Raw genomic sequence first — 20,805 nt, 5'->3', positions numbered from 1 at the left:
ATGGGCCAGAAGCTGGAGAAGCTGTCGGAGAAAGACGAAGAGTCGCACACTACTTCAGAGTGTTCTGAGCAAACTGGAGAGACTGAGCAGTCGGAGACAAGAGGGCGAGATGAGATCATGGATCAGGACAACTGCAGTTTTGCGACCCCTCAGAGTATTGATGGGATTAGTGGGAGCAATGTCAGTGGCCTGGCGACCGGGCACGCACAGGAGCACGCAGTCACTTCTGCACGTACAGACTCCCAAACTGGGCAGCCAATCAGGCCCCTGTGTCAACAGCAGCACCCTTTCAACACTAGGGGTAAGTGGGTGGGTGGAGACAGGGAGAGCCGGAGTGTCACACGAACTGTCGAGGAGTCAAGAACTGTTCTGAGACCTAAAGACACCAGTCAAACTTTAATCCTGAAGCAAGGCTCTGCGAGTGAGGCTGTGGTCTGTACGAGGACTACGGCTATGGAGGAGAAGGGAAATGGGAGGAAATCCGAAACTGGCTGCAGCAAGTTAGATCCTGACACTCGAAGCAGGGGTCTAACAGCCTCAGGTGATCCCACCAATGACGAGGACTTTGTGGTGCTTGAGAGGGATGAAACCTGGATGTCTTCTGATGGAGAAAATGATCCTTTCGGTGCTAGGATAAAAACAGAGAACCTTCAATCATCCACTAAAAGAAGAGTTGAGGAAGACGCTTCTGCAACTTACTGTGACGATAACCTTTCCCAACCTTCCAGGAATAACCCTCAAGGGATATGTTGCGAAAATAAAAGCAGAAGAACGTCTGACGCGCGTTTAGTTACGGCTGAAAGTGTGGAAGCACGTGCTGGAAGTTCACCCGCTGCCTGTCTAGAGAGTGAAATGGGTCACCGTTTGGCTGAAGTGACAGGCAGCAGGTGTCAGCTAAAAGGAGTCAGTCATTTGGAGGCTGCCCACGCTGAGACAACTGGGAGAGGCAAAGCAGAGAGGGAGCAAAACAACAGCAGTAGGTATTTGGGAAACATGCTTGATGACGCCGGTTGTTTGAATGCACAGGGAGAGCAGGGTGGGGAGAATAAGGAGTGCCACAATTCAGGATTTGATGTACAAAAAACAAAAGTTGAAAAATCCTTTCTGAACAGGTTTGCTGATGCTGTTTCTAAGAGAGCTAAAGCAGGTACTGGTAGTTCATGCACTAAGAAAGAGGATGACGGAGCATTAAGAAGAGCAGCCGACTCGCACCCCCCAAAGGCCAAGGCCCATAGATCTGAAATACCACAGCGAGACCATCCCTCATTCTCACTGGAGCAATGCGATGCGATCCCCTCTCTTCCGCTGCCAGGGAATGAAGCCTGCGATGAAAAGATACAGGTAGCAAACTCAAAGAGGGAGAGGGAGCTCGTTTTTTTCTCTGCCGTCGTGACGCCTCCACCTTTAACTCATTTGTTGACGAAGAAAGACACAACTATGGAAACACAAAACGACACAAGCGTGGCCAACTCACAGATGCCCAACTCATGCGATTCCAAAGATGAGTCTCTGCCAAAGGAAAAGCTCAAAGTTAAAGGTCCACCTCCACCGGTCCCCAAAAAGCCTAAAAACCCATTGATAAAGCTCAAAACTGCACAATTAATGTCCACTGATGTGCAAAGAAGAAACAAAGCTCATCCGCATTCTGAGGAGAAGGCCAAGAGAAGACACACTTTTCATTTTAACAAAGACTTTCCAGGTAACACACCAACTAACCAGGACATGTGTTTGCTGTGGGACGAAAGAGGCACTTACATCGCGCCCACCAACATGCGCCGGCTCTCGGCTGACCTTGAGCCATGTCAACATCGTTTACTCGGACGCATGGATGATCAGTACAGCGATATGATTGACTACGACTACTGTGCGCGCATGGCAAACCTGTCTCCGGATAGAGAGCTGCAAAACCTGGACATGTCGAAGAGAAGAAGATCCCTGGGGAGACGATCCAGCTATAACAGCTCGCCTCCTCCTGTTGCGAAAAAGCCCTCAAAACCCTTTACGTCCACAGAAAGTCTACACATGCCAGAGGTCATGTCCAACGTAGAAGTCCAGAGACCAAGACCTGCTTGCTCACGGAGAAGAGAAATCTACCCCGAGCCCCTATATGAGAAAGTCAACGCACAGGACAGCAACGACAACCATGCTTACTACAGTTACCGTGAAGATGAGACGGTTCCCGGTGGTGATTGGGACGCAGGACATGACAGTGAGGTGGGCTCCTACAAGCCTGTGTCAGAAATTGTCAAGGAAGCAAATCAAATGCAGAGACGTCCGGGTCGGGTCAAAGCTGAAGGGGTCAAAGCTGAGGTTCGAGTGGCAGAGCAGGGTCCAAGTGTGAAAGTGTCCCAAATAAAGAACGCCTTCGACGTACCCAAGAAATCCAAAGAGAGACCACAGGAAGTGCAACCACCTCCAAAAAAAGGTAAGGACTTAGGACTGAAGCAGCAATGTAATGTTCCGGTTAGGTTTCATCACTCTCAGGCAACAAAAGAAAGTTTGGATAAACCCTCTGTTAACTACTTGCCCAGCACTAAACACCAGACAGACTAAATAAGCAATTAGCTGGTGAAGCTAGTGGAGCATTTAGCTGCTAAAGAGCCTGATACTTCCAAACAGTATGTGAATGTTTGACTCGACAAGTCTACATGAATGCTAATCTAATAGTATCAGAAAAGCTCTGTTTTTGCTGATATTTTATTTTTTGTTGTACTTAACTAAAAGCAGCTGATGTGTTCATGCTCAATGAAAAACTGCAACAACTCTGTCAGTGAGGGAACAACAGGATCTCAGTTACATAAAACATGACATCTAAACTTTTAAACCAAATTCTATTAAGAGCCTTGTTTTTCTTGTCTGGTTGCGAGGGTAATTTAATAAAACACCAAAGCAGGATTTTCCCAGACAATGTTTTTCACATGGTTCAGCTATGCCTCAGTAGCATTTACATAATTGTTGAAGATAGAAGAAAATAATGCATGTTTCATATTCCTGTCATTGACTCAATCAGTTGATCTTCTTATTAAAATCTCAGCCCCTGTTCACCTAATTTTTTCCTACACTCAAAACATGTGCAGCTCTTTACACTCTCATTCACTGCTAAGTGTAAATTTGAGTATTAATGTGTTCATCCATCCTAATTATCTCGGTAGCAGTCTTGGAAACTGTCCATGATGTTTTCTCACCTTCTGCTAATTCACACTGGGACAGGCTCCAAGATCCTCTCCCATAGAATGAAAATAAGTATTGAAAATAAATATGAAATAAGCAAATACATGTGGTTTGTTTCTGCTACATGTCCCATCTCTTCGTTTACAAAAAATATATAGCTTTTAAAATGTGTATATTTTAGATACAAGATTTTACAATAATCTCTCAGTAACTTGAACCACTACAATATTATATCGCACATGTACGCACCAACCTCAAAAGAATCCAACTAAAGGTCAACGTACTAGCTTTTTATCCTGTTTTCCACACCAGAAGGTCGACTCAGGTGTCATATATGATCTGCTGACATACGAGCTCAGTAGCTGTTGCAATCCATTAATCAATAACACTTACAGGTCTTATCTTTGGTGGGTTTTTGAAAGTTAATTCTTGACCTTGCAGAAGAGTGTGTGATATGATTCAAAGTGCTGGAAAAATCCATTAAATTGGAGCTTGAGAATGAATTATATTGTCATACTATTGTTTCTAACGTAAAGAAACTTGCACTTTCAGATTGTGTATTCAACACTAACTAATATCCAACACCCTTTAGTTTAGTTATTTTTCCTTACTTTACTTTATAGTCACAATCTCAGCTGCTGTAATTAAAATTGTAATCAACTTTATTTAAATGATGCTTTCAAAGCCATTCAAAGCCAAAAAGGAAACATGCCTCATCAGCACTTCATGTTCTAGTGGAGGGCGTGTTAATTGAGTTTATTTTTGGGGTTTAATTGGATGCTTGATTACATCAACTTAAGGACGTGCGAATAATCTGTTGATGTATGTTAAGAGGTTGAACTATGAATTCAGACACTGCCGTGAAAATTTAGTGAAGTAATGTGTTTAACTGACAATACTGTATATGAAATTAATGGTGGGAGAAAATGGACTGACTTAAAGAGTAGCACATGCAACGCATTAAGCGGTGATAAAATCTATCAATTCATATTTTATAAACATATATTAACGTTTTCACTTGTTTTTGGTCATCTTCTTCTCCAGCACACCTCCCTGCCAGCGTAAAGTTTTGTCCTCCTCACACCGATGTACCTTACACCTCATCTTACAACATTCAAATCTCATCTGAGTTTTTGCAATTTGTATAAAAGAACTGAATAATTTAACAACGCCAATTTGTGTCTAATACCCAATTAAAAAACGTGGGACCTTTATCTGTATTCACATATAAACATCAGGTTAAAATGAGACACTCTGTGGAATAAACTCCTGTAGCTTGACAATTCAGCCAAGGAGTGAAAATCTAATTAAATCAAATATACTTTACTGTCCCCATGGGGACATTTTCCTCGGGCCAGAGTGCTACAGCAGCTGCAGAACAGAACATTGTGCAACAAACAACAAAAACAGTACACAAGGACATATTGTGTAAGACCCAGAATAACAACACAGAATAAAAGTGAGTTGAATATTGCACCTGCCCCAATTCCTGACAAGGCAAACAGGTAAAGGTTGACAGCTGATTCTCCTGGGTGTGTGTGGTGTTTGGGTGGGGGATTTCTTTATTGTGAATGAACAGGACAGGCTGGGGTTGGGGATGGGATTGGACAGAGGGGGGAGGGGAACAAGGACCCTGACTCAAAAGATGCTGCTGGCTCCTAAATGCACAGTGGAACAGATCCGTGCATGATGACCAGAGCCAGTGGATGTATTTAGAAAACAGACACGAAGATGACATGTGGAGGAACTCAAGCTTCCCTGCAGACCCATCCCCGATCACACACAGCCTCGGGGGGTGGTGAGAGAGGGGGGGTGAAATCTGACTTTTTCTTTTGCGCATGTGCAGTAGCTGGTTTCCACAGTAGCCTATTGAATTTAATAACGATGAGAATAGACGATTGCTAGTCTTCTACCGCAGGTGAGGAGCGGACAGGGGATGCTCCATTCGTGCACCGGCGTCCTGAAGCACCACTCGATTTAAACAAAAAAAAAAAAAAGAAGAGAACAGGGGGTCTGCGGACAGTAGCGGGGAATCAGAGCAAAGCGGCTGGGCTGTTTTCTGTGGAGACACCAGAGCAACGTCCTGCAGGATAAGGGCGCGACTCTACCACCACATTCATGTGTTGTGATTGATTCCCCCGCGTGCGTACGAGAATCGTGCATAGATTTAGGAGGAGGTAAGAAACATTTTTTTCAATAAAATAAAAGTCTTCGGAGCATTGTGCGTTTTCTCCATGTGACGCGTGGACCGGGGCCGTGCAGCATCCGTCGCTGGACGGGATCGGGAGCGGGAGCAGCCAAAAACCCGTCGGGGTGGAAATGTCTGCACTTGCGTCAGCTGGCGGAGCTCCACCGCGGCTAGCAGCTAGCGGCGTTAGCCTAGCTCGAACCGAACCGTGGATGTAGAGCACAGTGTCCGGCCGGAGGAGGGTGGTTTAACACTGTAGCCGGGTTCGAAAGCTCTGTACTGGTTTAACTCACCATGGTGTCAGTGGTGTGATGGTTTCTAATGAATGGCAGCACCACCCGTCTCGCCTCTTTGCGGTGCCTCTGTGTCGGCGGCTGTGGAGACGGGACCATCCCCCGGCACAGCTGCCCGGAGCTGGGGGGGCAGCGCGGCGGAACACGGGCGAGAACAACCGTTAGCCTCCCCTGTTAGCATCGCTGCCAGCTCTAAATAAAACACCATGTTTTTATTAAAGTGAAAACCTCCATGAAAACCTCAAGCTTGGTGGCGTTTGTGAGTGAGAGCCACATCTGGGGCGTACTCACCAAAATATCAATCTGCACAGCCGGGTCCTGACCCCCTTGTTTCATTAGCAAGCGTTGGCTAACTAAAGCTAACAGCATTATCTGCTGGGTTTTTTAAAACCGCTGCTTGGTTCTTTGTTAAAATATCACACCTGCGTGTCATCGTCACCTGGATGATGTGATTTACAGCATCTTGTTCTAATGGAGGGAGGAGGAGGGGACACACGGTTAGCTCCGTGCTAACAGGAGCTAACGTTAGCCAGCGGCGACCATTGTTTCACTGTGCACAGCTGCTCCCGGTGATTCGAGAACCAGACCGTGAATCCTGCACATGTGTGTACAGACAGAAACAAGCCGGGGATGGGATGAGCTCCGGCTGGGGAGAGGTGGTGGTGATGGGGAGGTTCGGTGGCGGTGTGCACACCCATTTCGTCGCATTGTCCAGACACTGGAAACAACAGACCTGAGGGAGGAGGAGGGTGAGGGAGGCAGATGTTGACTACACCTTATTAATGACAGAGAAGACATCAGTGTTTCCTTGGATCATCATATTTTAAGCATTAGCTGCAGCAGCAGCAGGAGAATGAGTGAGTGCACATCCATCAGCCAGGCCTCCATGATACAGATCAGTGCTGCTGGGGTGTAGTGAAGAGAGCAGCATGCTGTTGAGATGCATGACATCAAGTGAAGCCTGCGAGAGCTGAGCTGCTCATCTCGTCAGGTGCATGTGAGGAGGGAGAGGAGCTTCTCTTGCATGGAGGCTGAACACCGGCTGAGGGAACATGCTGTTCTGTTAAACAGTGTCCAGGCATCAGCTCTGCAGGAGCCTGGTCAGTGATCATGACTGTGGGCCATCGCTCTGTGAATCAAGGCCTTTTACAGGAGGAGTGTGGGATTCATAAGACGTGTCGTGTCCAGTAATCCATTTTAAAACTTATCATTATCTCACATTATCACTGATTAAAGTATCTGAGGCTGCGTGTTAGAGCTCAACCACTTTAATGCTTGACTGATAATATTGGCTGATATGAGCTAAGGGTGGGCGATACGATCATCAGCAATTATCAAGATGAATGTCACATTATTATTTTTATTAACAGTAAAACAATTTACAAATCTGAGGTACACCAGTTATGTTTTACATATTCTCACCATGCTTTAACAATGCATAAGCACTATATCAATATATCTTAGAATTCTGTTATATTGCTATTAATTAAAACTACATTGTGATAGTAATGGGTAGTTTTTTATTGCCCGGCCCTAATATGAGCTTTTCACAGACATGTAAGTGTTGGTATATGTTTGCCACTATGTGCTGATATGAGAACCTTTATCTTGCAAAGTAAACATTGCAGAAAATATGTGTATTTAATGTGTTCATTAAATGTAAAAGAAATAATTATATCGGTGTCCGCATTGGCCCCTAAAAAATCCACATCTGTCCAACTCTAGTAGATGTGTAATATTTTGAGTTGTATGATCTGTGTCCATTATTTGTACATGCTAGTTTGTGTCAGACTTGTCATTTGAAAATTCATTTAGTTTGACTGTGTTCAACACAACCACTGTTACCTCAAGTTTCTTCTTTCAGGTCAAATAACTGAAAGCACTTGTGAGGTTGTATTAGTAGATACTGGCTTAAAGGTTATATTATTGTATTCAGATTGGGCCTTGCAACGTATTGCATAGTGTTTTAGCATAATCATTAAAAAACACAGATATTTTTTGTATAATTATATCTTTAATTGAATCTTTATTTTGTCCAGTTCTTTGCAAAACTGTTCGGGTGCATGAAAGCAAATCCAAGTTTCTATAGTGGATCCAGACGGCTGTGATTCATCTCTTCCATTTTCATAATCTGTGATTGAACATGAAGAAGCAGGTGGTTTGGTGTGATGGCGTCTTAACTGGAGACAAATCTCAGCATCCGGTATAACAGCACAGTACGTCGCCTCAGACTGGCAGCGTAATTACTGCCCTGCGGCGCTATAGTTTCCACATAATTACACCGCAAAGCATGCCACTAAAACTGTGAAATATCTCCATCACTTATGAAAGGATTTATAATAGATGGTGCTAAGACGAGGCAAGTTCCTGGGGGAATTTCTATTGTGTTTGGTTTTCATGTCGCGGCCGCAGATCTCATGAAGCCAACACTTGACTCTGACGTGGGAACATTTGTCTGTACTTGATAAATGACATCTCTTGAAGCAGAAAAGTGAGTGAGGGAGTTCAGTGTCACAATGAGAGCCGAATTTAGAGCGTTTCCAAAATCCTGGTGCAGCAACAGGCCATCTGTGGTGTGCCCACTGTTTCAAAGATAAAGTAAAACGTCACTGATGACTGCTTTCATTGTGTCCCAATGACATAGATCCTAAATTATAACCAAGCTTGTAACAGCACTACTGCAATACGTACAAAAAAAACATTGTTTAAAGTTTGAGAATAAGACTCATTCAAGAATTTTATTGTTACCACTAAAGTTTTCTTTTTTGTCCTTGTAGCCAGGGAAGGCAAAGAATGAATTCTTGATTAATTCAACTTTTAATCCAGAAAGATGAGATGATGATGCTGTAGTTTTCAGGAAATAATAATCAAATGTCATCAAGACGTAAAAAGGATATAGAGCTATTTCAGATTCAGATTGTATTAGAAACTTGAACGTGGGGTTTATAATAGGAAGTGAGTTCCCTTTAAAATTTCTTCATCTTAAACCTTGAAAGAGTTGCCTCATTTTTTCCCTGAATGATTCCGCGTGGCTGCAGATTTGGGTTTTGCTGTCATTTGCAGAAATGGAAGTAACTTTACGAGGCGTCATCATAAAGTCCACAAAGCATCTACTCATAAAGACTGCTAAAGCTTTGTGTTACTAAGAACTCTCCACACACTGTGAATGCTAAGATATGTACTAAGTTTATTTAATTGGATCTGGAGATGTGAGGCAGTTTGATGAATATACAGTTTATATTCAATATGTGCACATAAAAGGTTGAAATGCCTCAGTTGGCAAACTGTATTGTTGATATAAATCTTTCTACCTAAACATAGTAACAACCTCAACATCCCTGCGTTTGCAGAACTTGAACCTTTTTTCCTCTCAGACGTTTGGGAAATTGCCCTAAGATAAGGAGGTAAACACAGCTGGAGGAAGAAAAAACAGCTTCTCATGTTTTCCAGTAGGAAGAGCTGATTTATTTGCTTTGCATGCACAGGAACAAACTGAGTCACAGGGAATAAATGTAATCTCACATCAGACAGACTGTGCTGGCTGTACGCCCAACGTTCCCCTTCAAGGTTTCCTCAGCAAGCTCAGCGGTGACCGAAGGATGCTCACTTCAGGATTTTATATCTGCCACTTTCCGTTTTTTTTGCTTTTTATACAAAAAGGTGTTGTAAAAATGTTCCTGGAGCTGCGGCTTAATCTACTTGCTCTTATTTCTCTCCGCAGATATGTTGCGGCGAGTTGTGCGACAGAGCAAGTTCCGTCATGTCTTCGGTCAGGCCGTGAGGAACGACCAGTGCTATGATGATATCCGCGTCTCCAGGGTCACATGGGACAGCTCCTTCTGCGCCGTCAACCCCAAATTTGTTGCCATCATCATCGATGCCAGCGGGGGAGGAGCATTCCTTGTACTTCCTCTACAAAAGGTCAGATGCTGTGCGACTCTCCCTCTTGTTCGAGACATGAAAAAGCTTTGGTTTGGTTTTTAGGTCCATTGCAGAAGAACTGTAAGGACCAGATTTGCCCTACCTATTAAAAATTTAAATAAGAATGAGTTCACTCAAGGTCCGAGTACAGCGTCCCTCTTAATCTTTGAGGCTGCTGTAATACACTCAGATCAGCTGACACGAACAAGCAGTACAACACGATTTACAGCTCTGCTCTTCAAATCTGCTCCTCAAGGCTGTTTTGGAAGTTTTAGTTCTGCTCTGGTGGATAATGAACCACAACTGCTCCGTCTGTGCCTCTGCTCAGGCAGACTTCATGTCATATGTCCCTTTTTACATATTAAAAATACGATTAATGTCCATATCCACGTAGTAATTACTCCTCTGAATGATTTTTTTTCTGAAAGCTCTGGTACCGTTTGGGTAGAACATGCAAGAGGCAGGACATGACGCATAAATTCTGACCGAGTCTCTTAGCGTAACTTGTTTGAGCATCGGCCCTTATCACCAAAAGCTCTTGAATGTCGTATTTTAGATTTTCCAACTACATTCTTCCAACTTTGCGTCCATGTGTTAGAGATGTCAACAACACACCCGCTCACTGACTGTGAAGTGATTTTCTTTATTCTCACATGGGCTCACTCTGATATTTTCTTGACGTTTTAGCTTGAGCAAGGGCCCAGACCCTGTCTGAAAGCAACTTGTAAAAAGTTATATTCTAATGGCATGTTGTAGTTTTTTTAATCTAAACCCTTCTGTAACCCTACTCATATTGGCTTTAACCAACAGATAGGGTTAAACATCTGTGTCTCTTAAAGACCAAAGCTGGACACAGAGGGTGTAAATCAGAGGCTGTGGCAGTGTACTGTCATATTCTAGCATTCAGAACATGTGCTGAATCAATTCTCTATAGGCGCGGTCATCAGTGCTCTGCTGCTGTGACCCCGTGCTGCTGAACCCTGAGGCTCATATCTGTAGTAAAACCCCCTGATAATCAATGTGTAAATCTGCCTGGTAGTAAAGGGATGTGATGTGTATCCTGTTACACTTCCCTCGTTCAGGACATGATATCCACAGGGGGGGGCTCTGACAGTATTGTAGGCCACTGGGTTAATGAATTTATATTGCACACACTGTGTAATGCACGGGGTGTAAGTTTGGGATACTCTAGTACATCCCTGATGAGATTTGGTCATCACAGTAAAAACATGTTAACTTTGTGCTCATGTGACAATTACGTTTTTAAAATCAAGTCTCCATGACACTGCCGTCCACTGAATTTACTTTTCAGGTTTTGCAACTTAGAGTTTAAGTTCAGTCTCATTTGAAACTTCCCTCTTCTCTTTTAGTCGTTCACCACAATTAAATACATTTTGTGGAAATAATTGGTTGAAGTGTTACTTCCTCTTTTTCCTGGTTTTAAGAACTAGATGTTGTTTAATATTAGAATAAATACAGTTTGAGTTGACGTCTGATTTTTGAAAGTTAGTGTTTCAGCTGTAAATGTCAGTCGCTTGTTCTGTAGCCACGTATGAAGTCAGTTGTTAAATAAAGCTCACAGCCTTTAACCCCTTTGTAACAGAACTGCCCTCTCTTCCTTTAGACCGGCCGCATAGACAAGGTCTACCCGACAGTATGTGGTCACACGGGCCCAGTGCTGGACATCGACTGGTGTCCTCATAATGACCTTGTCATTGCGAGCGGCTCCGAGGACTGCACAGTCATGGTAAAGTCACAGTTAATCTCTAAATAGCATGTGATGCATGTGAAGATTCCTTCATGGTTTATTATGCTAGTGCTATTTAACAGAGTATCACATATGAATACATGGAATACCTTATTGTGTCATATAATATCCTGTTATTTAGAAATCTTTTTAAAGCTGTAATGTCGAGTATTTGTTGACATCAATATATTTCCATCACTTCTTCACTGTAAAAGGTTTTATGCCGCTAGTGTTTTCCTATACTTGGCCAATATAAAGTTTTCCTGGCTGTATGTAAAGCTGCTAAGTTTGATTTCTTTCTTCTTATGTACTGTAGGTTTGGCAGATCCCTGAGAACGGGCTGGAGAATCCCCTCTCAGAGCCTGTGGTCGTGTTAGAGGGCCACTCTAAGAGGGTTGGGATCGTGTCTTGGCATCCCACTGCTCGCAACGTTCTCCTCAGTGCAGGTAAGCGTTGACTGGAGCCTCTGCTACGTCCTCTGCCCTCAGCCGGTCTGCCATTTGTCCACTGTGCACAGCTGAACTCCATATCTGTCCAACTCTCTCAGGCTCCGCCCTCTGTCGTGTTGCTTTGTGTGATGCAGATTTCCTAAAAATACACTTGGAAACAGAGGTGTGTGCAGTCAGGCCGTGTGTGTGTCCATTTTAGGGTGTGACAACCAGATCATCATCTGGAATGTGGGCACGGGACAGGCCATGATCAACCTGGAGGACATGCACCCTGAGGTTATCTTTAGTGTCAGCTGGAACCGCAATGGCAGCCTGATCTGCACTGCCTGCAAGGACAAGAAGGTCCGCGTCATCGACCCCCGCAAGAAAAAGATTGTGACGGTGAATAGAAGCACTGAGGGGATTTTTTCTATTTTTTGATGGGGGGATAATATGCTTGACGTGTGGAATAATGTTTCCCAGAATCAGCGACCACGCAGCCATGGCCAATCTGACAGGTGTTTTTGTGTGTTTGCAGGAGAAGGACAAAGCCCATGAGGGAGCTCGACCAATGAGAGCCATCTTTTTAGCAGACGGAAACATTTTCACCACCGGATTCAGCCGCATGAGCGAGCGCCAGCTAGCCCTGTGGAAAAGTGTACGTCACTGTAGAGAATCCCTTTCAGTCTGTCACAGAAACATTGGTATCCACACGACACTTCAACTTTCATTGAACCTTGATTTGTACAGCCGCCTGTCCGAGATACACACAGATCAGCAGGTAACTGGTTTCAGTGTTGAGGCTGATCAGGCGACCCATTTGTGTCTCTAGCCTCTTCGCTCCAGCAGGGGGCGTCGAATTCAAAGAGAAAATCTTTTTTGTGATAATCTATATTTTGAGAATTATCAGCAGTAATTAGGTTTCAATCATTAATCACGGGCAGTAAATTATACAACTCAAGGTTCCTCTGAATTAATTCAAATGTTGAATCTTGTGTTACCAGGACAACATGGATGAGCCGATATGCGTTCAGGAGATGGACACCAGTAACGGAGTCCTGCTGCCCTTCTACGACCCCGACACCAGTGTAGTCTACCTGTGTGGAAAGGTGAGAGGCTCGTGTAATGAAGATACATCTGTGTCATTTCTAATAATCAGATTCACAGACTCACGCTCTGCTCTGACTCTGTGTCCTCAGGGCGACAGCAGCATTCGGTACTTTGAGATCACAGACGAGGCACCGTTTGTTCACTACCTCAGCACCTTTTCCACCAAGGAGCCTCAGAGGGGCATGGGCTACATGCCCAAAAGAGGCCTGGATGTCAACAAATGTGAAATCGCAAGGTAGCACATCAGCTATGTATTTTTTTTTTTACTTTGTCCAGATAGTGTGTGCTCCTGTGGATTAATATCATATATTTATTTGATATACAGTGTGAAAAATACCAATATTTTTACAAGAGCAGATCAGTTTAACAAAATTATGAAAAGCAGCAAATATTCACATTTTAAAAGCTGTATTCAGATCAAATATTGCATTTTTGCAGATTATATTTTTGATAATAGTCAAGTTATTTATTAGTTTATTATCAATACGTTCCTTTTAATGTAGTAAAAAGAAGTGTAACTCGTATGGTTAAACCTCAGCTGTTAAAATTCAGCTTTCAAACTTAATAATGTAGATTTATATAGTAATATTTTATGTATTTTCTTTACCCAAATAAACAGATGGATATCTTAATATTTATGACAATAATATTAATTAATATGTATATGAAATATAAGCACCTGGTAATATGTTCATGTAAGTAATAGACGGAAACACTATTGTATTCCCTTTTAGGTCAAATTAAAATGAATATAACTTCACTTCCTGTTGTCTTGGCAGGTTTTACAAATTACATGAGAGAAAATGTGAACCTATCATCATGACAGTCCCACGTAAGGTGAGTCTGTTTCTGTCAAGTAACAAATGCGCTCTTCTTTCACTGTTGCTATATATATCACATAGTTTTTCTCTATCTGTACCTTTTAGCATTTTGCACAATCCTTAATTTTCCTTTTGACATTTCCTTTCTCTCCACCTGCCCAGTCGGATCTGTTCCAGGACGACCTGTATCCAGACACGGCCGGCCCCGACCCCGCCCTGGAGGCAGAGGGCTGGTTTGCCGGCAAGAATGGAGGCCCCATCCTCATCTCGCTCAAAGATGGCTACGTCTCCACGAAGAGCCGTGACCTGAAAGTGGTCAAGTCAAACGCCCTGGAGACCAAGTCAGCGACGAAAGTAGAGAACACCCCGACTGTCCAGAAGCACGTTCCTCCACCGCCCTCAGTCGTGAGTGTTGAACACCTGCACAGCTCTCATGCTTCTGTCTTTAGTAGATTTTTACTAATAGTTCAACGTGATCTAACTAGGTTCTTAAAACAGATGTGTTTCCTCTCAGTCAAACTGCTCAGAGATGTTCTTTTAAACTTGCACACAGCTTTTTCTGCTGACATGGGCACTCTCCCACTCACAGTAATTATTATGGTTGGAACAATTCACAGAAGTTATGGATCAGCACATACTTTGGTATTTGGGTCACAATTCAGTGGAGCAGCAAAGGAAAATGTTAACAGCTCCAGATCTTCGAGGCCTGTGAAGTCCCTGCTTATTTTACCAAGATTAATTGCTAGATTTTATTTGAAAATCGACAAAGTAAATATACACGTCCGACAAAGATCTTGAGTTAACTCTCTGTGAATGTTTCAGCAGAAGATAGAAGACAAACTGGAAGAGGTGCTCCGAGAGTTCAAGTCACTCAGGGACCGCGTCATCCTCCAAGACCGTCGAATCGCCAGACTGGAAGACCAGGTCGCCAAGGTCTCCATGTAAGACGCGGCCCCTTCCCGGGGACCGCTCGTTGTTTTGGAGAGGAATCGAATGGACGGCGTCAGCCACGGCCAAATTCTCCCGATTCGGCTTCATTCAGCTCGACGCCGCCTGCCCCTGCGACGGGTCGGAGCCTACATTCCAAGATGACCTTTTTATTTTTCTCATCAAGCCTCCGGTTTTACACGTTGCCCCGACACACACTGAGAAACGGAAAGAACTCTTGCAGCTCATTTTGAAGAAAAGACATTTTTTTGTTGAAGGAAAAGTCTTAACCTTTTTTTGTTTGTTTTTTTCAAATTGTGGTAAAACATTCTTATGTGAAGTTTGTACTTACTACTCAGAAACTGTATGTAGCATCAGTATTTCCATTGTTCTTTTTTTTTTGTGTTGCCAAATATGAATCGTGTGCGGTTTCATGCACTGCTTTTACATTTATTTTCTATCCTGTTGTACATTCCCGTCACAACCTGGTAGAATGACGTAGTCGAGCTGGATTTTTTTGAAACAATAGCCGTTGAACTTTTTTCCTCCCACCAGTTTGTTCATTGATAAACCATCAGATTTATGAATGTGGAAGAATTCCTACGAAAAAACGTTTGCTTCCTGTTCTTCTGGGGATTGAAATTCAACATTGGGTTTTAAAGGGGGGGAGGGAGGGTGGGGAGGGGGTTTGCATCTCTCTGGTGTAAATGTTGTGCAAATGTAGTGGTGCCTCTTGTCACTGTCAAGGGTCAAACTAAAAGTCGCCCTCTCCAGTGCGTAGTTCGGTGTTGGGAAGGGACCACTCACCCAGCTTGTGTTTCACTGAACCCCCTGACAAACAGTTCTGTGCACATAATAAAGATTTTACACACGGAAACCTCCATTTTTACCTTTTCTTATCTTTTTCTTATCTTGCCTTCTGTCCACACACATCCCTCCGCTGGCATCAGATGTGGATTTCAAATCTCTGAGTTACACAGAGAAGAAACACGGACATTTGATGCTGGTAAAATGTGGTAATTCTACTTTTATGGATCTGAATAGTTCTTCCACTGCTGAGGCACATTCGTCTTTCAAGATAAGATAAATCTGTATTGATCCCCATGAGGGAAGTTCAGGTATTACAGCAGCCCGAGTACAGAACTACAACTGTTGTGGATGGAAGAAGAAGAAGAAGAAGAAGGTGGGTACTGGTTACATTACAACTCCGAGACAACATATCATTACTTTAATTATGCATTACTCTTACTGTTATTTATTTGTGTTATAACAAAAATATTATAGTGTATTTATAATATTATTTTATAATATTTTTTTACTGAAAATTGTGAAAAATGTCTTCAACTTCAAATAACTCGTCGAAAGATATTTGATTCCAAAATGACTTCATCAATTATCAAAATGACCTAAACTGGTCTCATGTAGCATTCAAGCTATTGCTCATTCATGCCTACATTTCCCAGAATACCTTCAGAGGTGTGGAGGTGTGGTTTTAGTGCATGTAGTTTGTGCTAATGTTGCATCATGTCTCAAACGGAGAGGACCAAATAATAAACACTCAGCTTCAGTTAGTTGTACCTAATAAACTGCTTATTGTACAGTATATAATGCAATAATAATAAACCAAAAAAGTGATATATAGCAGTTTGCAGTTAACACCTGAGTCAAAAGTCACTTTCACAACATGTTTTTGAATATTTTAACACATAACACAACATAGCAATGTTCAAAACACTGAAAACAATTTTCATCTTCCTCTGCAGTTTTTCCACAACCACATCTCAGTGTGACTCATTAGAACAGGAAGTGACGGTTATGATTTTCAGACCAGAGGAACCTTTTTATTTCCTGTCTGTTTGTAACGTGGGAGGCCGAGCATTAGTCGCCTCGCTGTTATGTAACATTCACAACAGCCATGTTGCCAAAACAACACACTTCAGATTGATTGATTGAATAAATGGACTTTCAGGTTGATTGTTTGTAGTTTTATTAGATGTTTGGCAGCGACCAACTCTTTCTCTACATCAGTGGAATCGTTCTCTAATAGAATTCTATTAGTTCAGGTCAAAAAGGTTAAAAAGAGACAGCTATAACTATAACATAAACATTTTATTCTTATTTGTTTCTGAAGTCACTTTGTAATCTGCTTTTTTGGAGGCAAATAAATATGAAGATGTATTTTTTACTGTGTCTCTTACTGTTGAAATTACAAAATGTTACAGAGAGTATAAAGAGAAAGGGGGAAAAGATATTGTTATTATTTCCTTTATTATTCTTTCTTTTATTCATGTACCTGTCTGGCAATTCCCCGATGCATTTATATCTATGTTATCTATGTAACATAAGATGAGGAAGGAGAAATTTAATTAAATTAAACCTTGTTTTTTTTTAAATTCTTGACAGATTTTTATCTCTGTGGATAACAAACAGCATTAAAATGTGGCAGCAGAGCAGACATGGAGCTCCATTATATCTTCAGCAATAAAAATAACCTTGTGATATATTTGAGCGTTCAGAAGGAAATGGCAAAGTGTGTAGGGAAGTGTGTGTTTGTATCTGTCAATCTGATAATGTTGCATAGCGCTGTTTTTTTGGGGGGGGTGGTGAACATTTCCTGTTTCTTGTCTCAGGCAGTGCCACAATCTGTCAGCATGTCAGAGCTCTAAGGATCTTTCTTACACAGAGGCTGAAATGAGCTGAAGTCAACTCTGTTTGTTTTTAATCCTCACGTCCATCGATCTGCTTCTCCAGCAGTGAGGTAAGACACATTTAAAAACCTGTGTTCTGTCTGAAGGTCTCTGGTTATGAGGGCTGATGTCTCCTTTAGTGATGCCATCAGATAAAATCACTTTTTAAAAATACGTTTTCTACTCTGCCACCAAAGGAAATACTTGTATTGAGGTTTGTTTACTTCCTACCTTAAACCCTTGTTTAACTCTTAACTTTGACATTTCAGACCTTACACAACTTCAACAACTTCTTCTGTATAGAACGTTTTTTCAGGAAGTTTGAGTTTTACTCCAGAAACTTTGCTGTTCTGTGTGGTGAAAGACTTATGACGGTTTCATCATAAGATGTCACCAGCAGACATATGACACACTGATTTTTCCCCCACAAGTGTCAACTACTCATATCCCCCGGCAGCTTTGTGCATTAGAGCCTGTGAACATGAATCCGTTCTGTCGTTTCAGATCTTTTACTCTACGAGGATGCGTCTCAGCGTGAAGGCCTGTCTGCGTCTGTTATGTGGAATATCTGTTTTGTTTGCTGTGGACGGGGAGAACACTTCCATCACAGAAACAAGCAGCAAGGCGGCTACTGCTGCACCAAACACGGCAAACATGCTGCTCACCTCTGCACACAATGAATCAGAGACGCAGGCTGCAACCTGGAATCGTTCTGCAACTCACAATCCTGCAGAAGTCACGGCAACAGCTCACACCTCTGTGTCACACACAGCAGAAACAGAGGAGGCAGATGCAAGCAGCTCAAACAGCAGCACGGCCGGTTTGGATGTTGTGACCACAGCAGCAGCAGCAAGAAGCTCAGGTCCACCGATGCTTCATACCCCAACAGCGGTGACCGCAGCTCAGCCTACAGGTGATGCACAACCTCCCCCAAATACGACAACCTCTGAAACGGTGAAACCTACAGAGGATGAGACACAGCGACGATCATCCACCACCTCTACTGACATGACTTCTCCTGAAACGACCTCTGCAACGTCGCTGCGCCTCACGTCCACGACTAAACCTGAGGTTACATCGAGTTTATCTCCCAGCACCACTTCTCAGACGACACACACCATCAGCAGCGCCTCATCTTCTACTGTGACTGTAACAAACGCTGCCACTGAGGTATCTGACCCCACTTCTCTACCTGTCACGACAACAAAGACCCTCACCACCAGCAGCTCTGAGATTTCAGCCTCGTCGCACTCTCCCACTGAGTCTCCCACCGACGGCTCCTCCATCTCCACCTCCGTCGTCTCCACCAGTCCGGCAGGTATCTTTCCCAAGAGGTTGCCAATCCATTCGACCACACCAACTACAGCAAAGACAGCAGCACCTTGTAAAGTCTCAAAAGTCCCACCCAGCACCTCTGAGGTCCAGCCCTGCTCTACCCGCGGCGCGATGAGCCACTGTCTCATCGCCATCGCCTCTCTGGCTGTGCTGGCCTGCATCTTCATCGTCTCTACCGTCATCCTGTGCACCAAGCTGTCATCGAGGAGGTACAAGGTCCGGAGGCCCAAGGAGTCGACTGAGATGATGTGCATCTCTACCCTGCTGCCCGAGGAGGACTTCACCTACACAAGGCACCGCACCCCCATCGCCAACGGCGTCCTGGTGTTCCCCGCTGGCCGAGACAGCGACGAGGAAGGAGGAGACAACGTCACCCTCAGCAGCTTCCTACCAGAAAACGATCGTTATGTTTAGAGACATTTGTCAGACCTGCAGTTTATGGAAGGACTGAGGAATTATTGACCAGTCAAAGCTCTTTACAGTCACAGTCATTCACTTTACGCGGCGCTTTTTCGTATCCAGCCCAGACGTTAGGGCCAGTTTGGGCTCCAGCATCTTGCCCAAAAGAAACTTCAGAATGCAGCCTGGAGGAGTCAGGGATCGAACCGCCGACCTTCCTCTCTACCTCCTGAGTCAAAGCCGACCTATTAGACTGATCAGCCTGATGTCAGATGTGATCAGCTTGTTGCTGATGTGGAGACAGTTGCTGTTTTAATAATAAACCAATGCTTCCTCTTTGATGTTGGTGGTTAGGCTTCAGTGCAGGCTCCTGCAGGAAGTAGAGACAGAAACCACACACACACACCTTGTTTTATTATCTTACACTGAAGACTGAACACCTGGATGAGGAGCACGATCAAAGATTTAAATTTTCTGAGCCTTGATGGTATTTCACTCAGGAAGACTTGTTTTGTCACAGACACTGGTCTCTGGTCCCTGTGAGGTTTTATCATGTGAATGGAGTATTTTATTTTGACTGATGACAAACTGTATGTGTCTCTGAACGTGTGAATGTTTGTTTTGAAATGCAGTTTCTCGGATAATTTATTAAAAGAGCATCGTATTTAATGTTTTAATTCAATGCTTTTTTTTTTCATGGCTCTGTTACTGCCTCATAATTTTTCACAAACTTCCTGGAAAGAATTCTGTAATAAAGAAAAAGGTCAAAAACACTTGGCTGTGTTGAGTTGAGAAAAAAAATTGGAATAAATATAGAGCCTGGAGCTGACATTGGTACAGCATGGGCCGGTCGCCAATTCCTGAACCAGGATTCAAACCAACAACCTTTATGCTCCATTTAAACCTAAACAAAAAGGCAGCCTGGGTAATTGGAGCTGATTATTCTGTAGTTTACCATCTTTTTTTGCTGAAAATTTGTCCAAAATAAAAGCTGAAATGAAAAAAACTTTAAAAAACAGACCAGGGGGAGTTTCATCCCACGTGTCTGTGACCTTAAGTCACTTCCTTTATTTGTGAAAGGCTTCATAAAAGGCTTTTTCTTCCGCCCTGGACTTGATATCATATTCACTTCCCTTCCTGTGAAAAGAAAACAGAGAGTCCTGCATACTTATTAGGGCCATGTTTTATTTTTCTTTGTCATCCTCTCGCCCTTTTTATATTTTGTTTTCTTCATACTCAGCAAAGGGCATCAGAACCAGACACCGGTGACTCTCAGCAGAGCCGAGACGAATGTAAACCTGGAGGATGCCGGACATTCATCTCCTGCTCCTCGGTGACCATATAAAGCTCGACTTGTCTTTGACTGATCACAAACAATGTCCACTTGCCAAAAATGCATCCGCGCACGTACACACACACACACGATCACTCACAGGCTCACACTCACACGCTGCGTTGTGTCCCTAAAGTGGTCACACACACACCATGTGAGTTTAATTGCTTGACTCTGAGGAAAAGCACAACCCCCCCCCCCCTTTCTCCTGGCTGTCCACACAGGAAACATTAACCTCTTCCTGCATTGACCAGTCACTCGTTCAACCCACTCTCAGTCTGACTCCTTCTTTTTTAACCCCGAGAGGTTTTGTTTTAAGTCGTCAGAGGGCCGAGGGGTTAGAGGGGAGGCCAGGCCGCCCATCAGAGCAGGAATCCTGGAGACATGAGAAGTTGCTGATGCTGATGATGTCTGAGCCACAAAGAATTTACTTAAATTGTTGTCG

At 43.3% G+C, this 20,805-nt stretch overlaps 2 protein-coding genes across 4 annotated transcripts; both read left to right on the top strand.

Moving 5' to 3' along the window:
* Nucleotides 1-316: 316 nt before the first annotated feature.
* On the top strand, nucleotides 317-15,483 carry LOC118125528 (coronin-1C-A). Of its 3 annotated transcripts, none has more exons than XM_035184209.2 (11): nucleotides 317-2,425; nucleotides 9,374-9,573; nucleotides 11,198-11,320; nucleotides 11,637-11,766; nucleotides 11,969-12,150; nucleotides 12,287-12,406; nucleotides 12,753-12,857; nucleotides 12,948-13,093; nucleotides 13,638-13,695; nucleotides 13,842-14,084; nucleotides 14,502-15,483. In XM_035184209.2, exons 1-11 carry the CDS (start codon nucleotides 454-456, stop codon nucleotides 14,622-14,624), a joined length of 3,402 nt encoding a protein of 1,133 aa, XP_035040100.2. In that variant the 5' UTR covers nucleotides 317-453; the 3' UTR covers nucleotides 14,625-15,483. The 3 variants fall into 3 exon arrangements, with proteins under 3 accessions (XP_035040100.2, XP_035040101.2, XP_035040102.1); XM_035184210.2 differs by having other exon boundaries at nucleotides 318-2,425; nucleotides 14,505-15,483; XM_035184211.2 differs by lacking the exon at nucleotides 317-2,425 and adding an exon at nucleotides 4,848-5,348.
* Nucleotides 15,484-17,229: 1,746 nt separating this feature from the next.
* Nucleotides 17,230-19,800, top strand: selplg (selectin P ligand). Its single transcript, XM_035183904.2, has 2 exons — nucleotides 17,230-17,364; nucleotides 17,798-19,800. The coding sequence occupies exon 2, from the start codon at nucleotides 17,816-17,818 to the stop codon at nucleotides 19,040-19,042; it is 1,227 nt and encodes a 408-aa protein (XP_035039795.2). The 5' UTR covers nucleotides 17,230-17,364; nucleotides 17,798-17,815; the 3' UTR covers nucleotides 19,043-19,800.
* The last annotated feature ends 1,005 nt before the right edge of the window (nucleotides 19,801-20,805 follow it).

The sequence above is a fragment of the Hippoglossus stenolepis genome, chromosome 18 (genome assembly GCF_022539355.2).
Source record: "Hippoglossus stenolepis isolate QCI-W04-F060 chromosome 18, HSTE1.2, whole genome shotgun sequence".
NCBI classification, from domain to species: Eukaryota; Metazoa; Chordata; class Actinopteri; order Pleuronectiformes; family Pleuronectidae; genus Hippoglossus; species Hippoglossus stenolepis.
The sequence above is the reverse complement of the archived record's forward strand: the minus strand, read 5'-3'. Positions and strand labels throughout refer to the sequence as shown.

Bases quoted from the DNA above. Each gene is read 5' to 3' on its own strand.
- selplg (XM_035183904.2), top strand. From the start codon at position 17,816: ATGCGTCTCAGCGTGAAGGCCTGTCTGCGTCTGTTATGTGGAATATCT.
- LOC118125528 (XM_035184209.2), top strand. From the start codon at position 454: ATGGAGGAGAAGGGAAATGGGAGGAAATCCGAAACTGGCTGCAGCAAG. The intron at 2,426-9,373 runs GTAAGGACTTAG...TTCTCTCCGCAG, and splicing joins GCAACCACCTCCAAAAAAAG to ATATGTTGCGGCGAGTTGTG. The intron at 12,407-12,752 runs GTACGTCACTGT...TTGTGTTACCAG, and splicing joins AGCTAGCCCTGTGGAAAAGT to GACAACATGGATGAGCCGAT.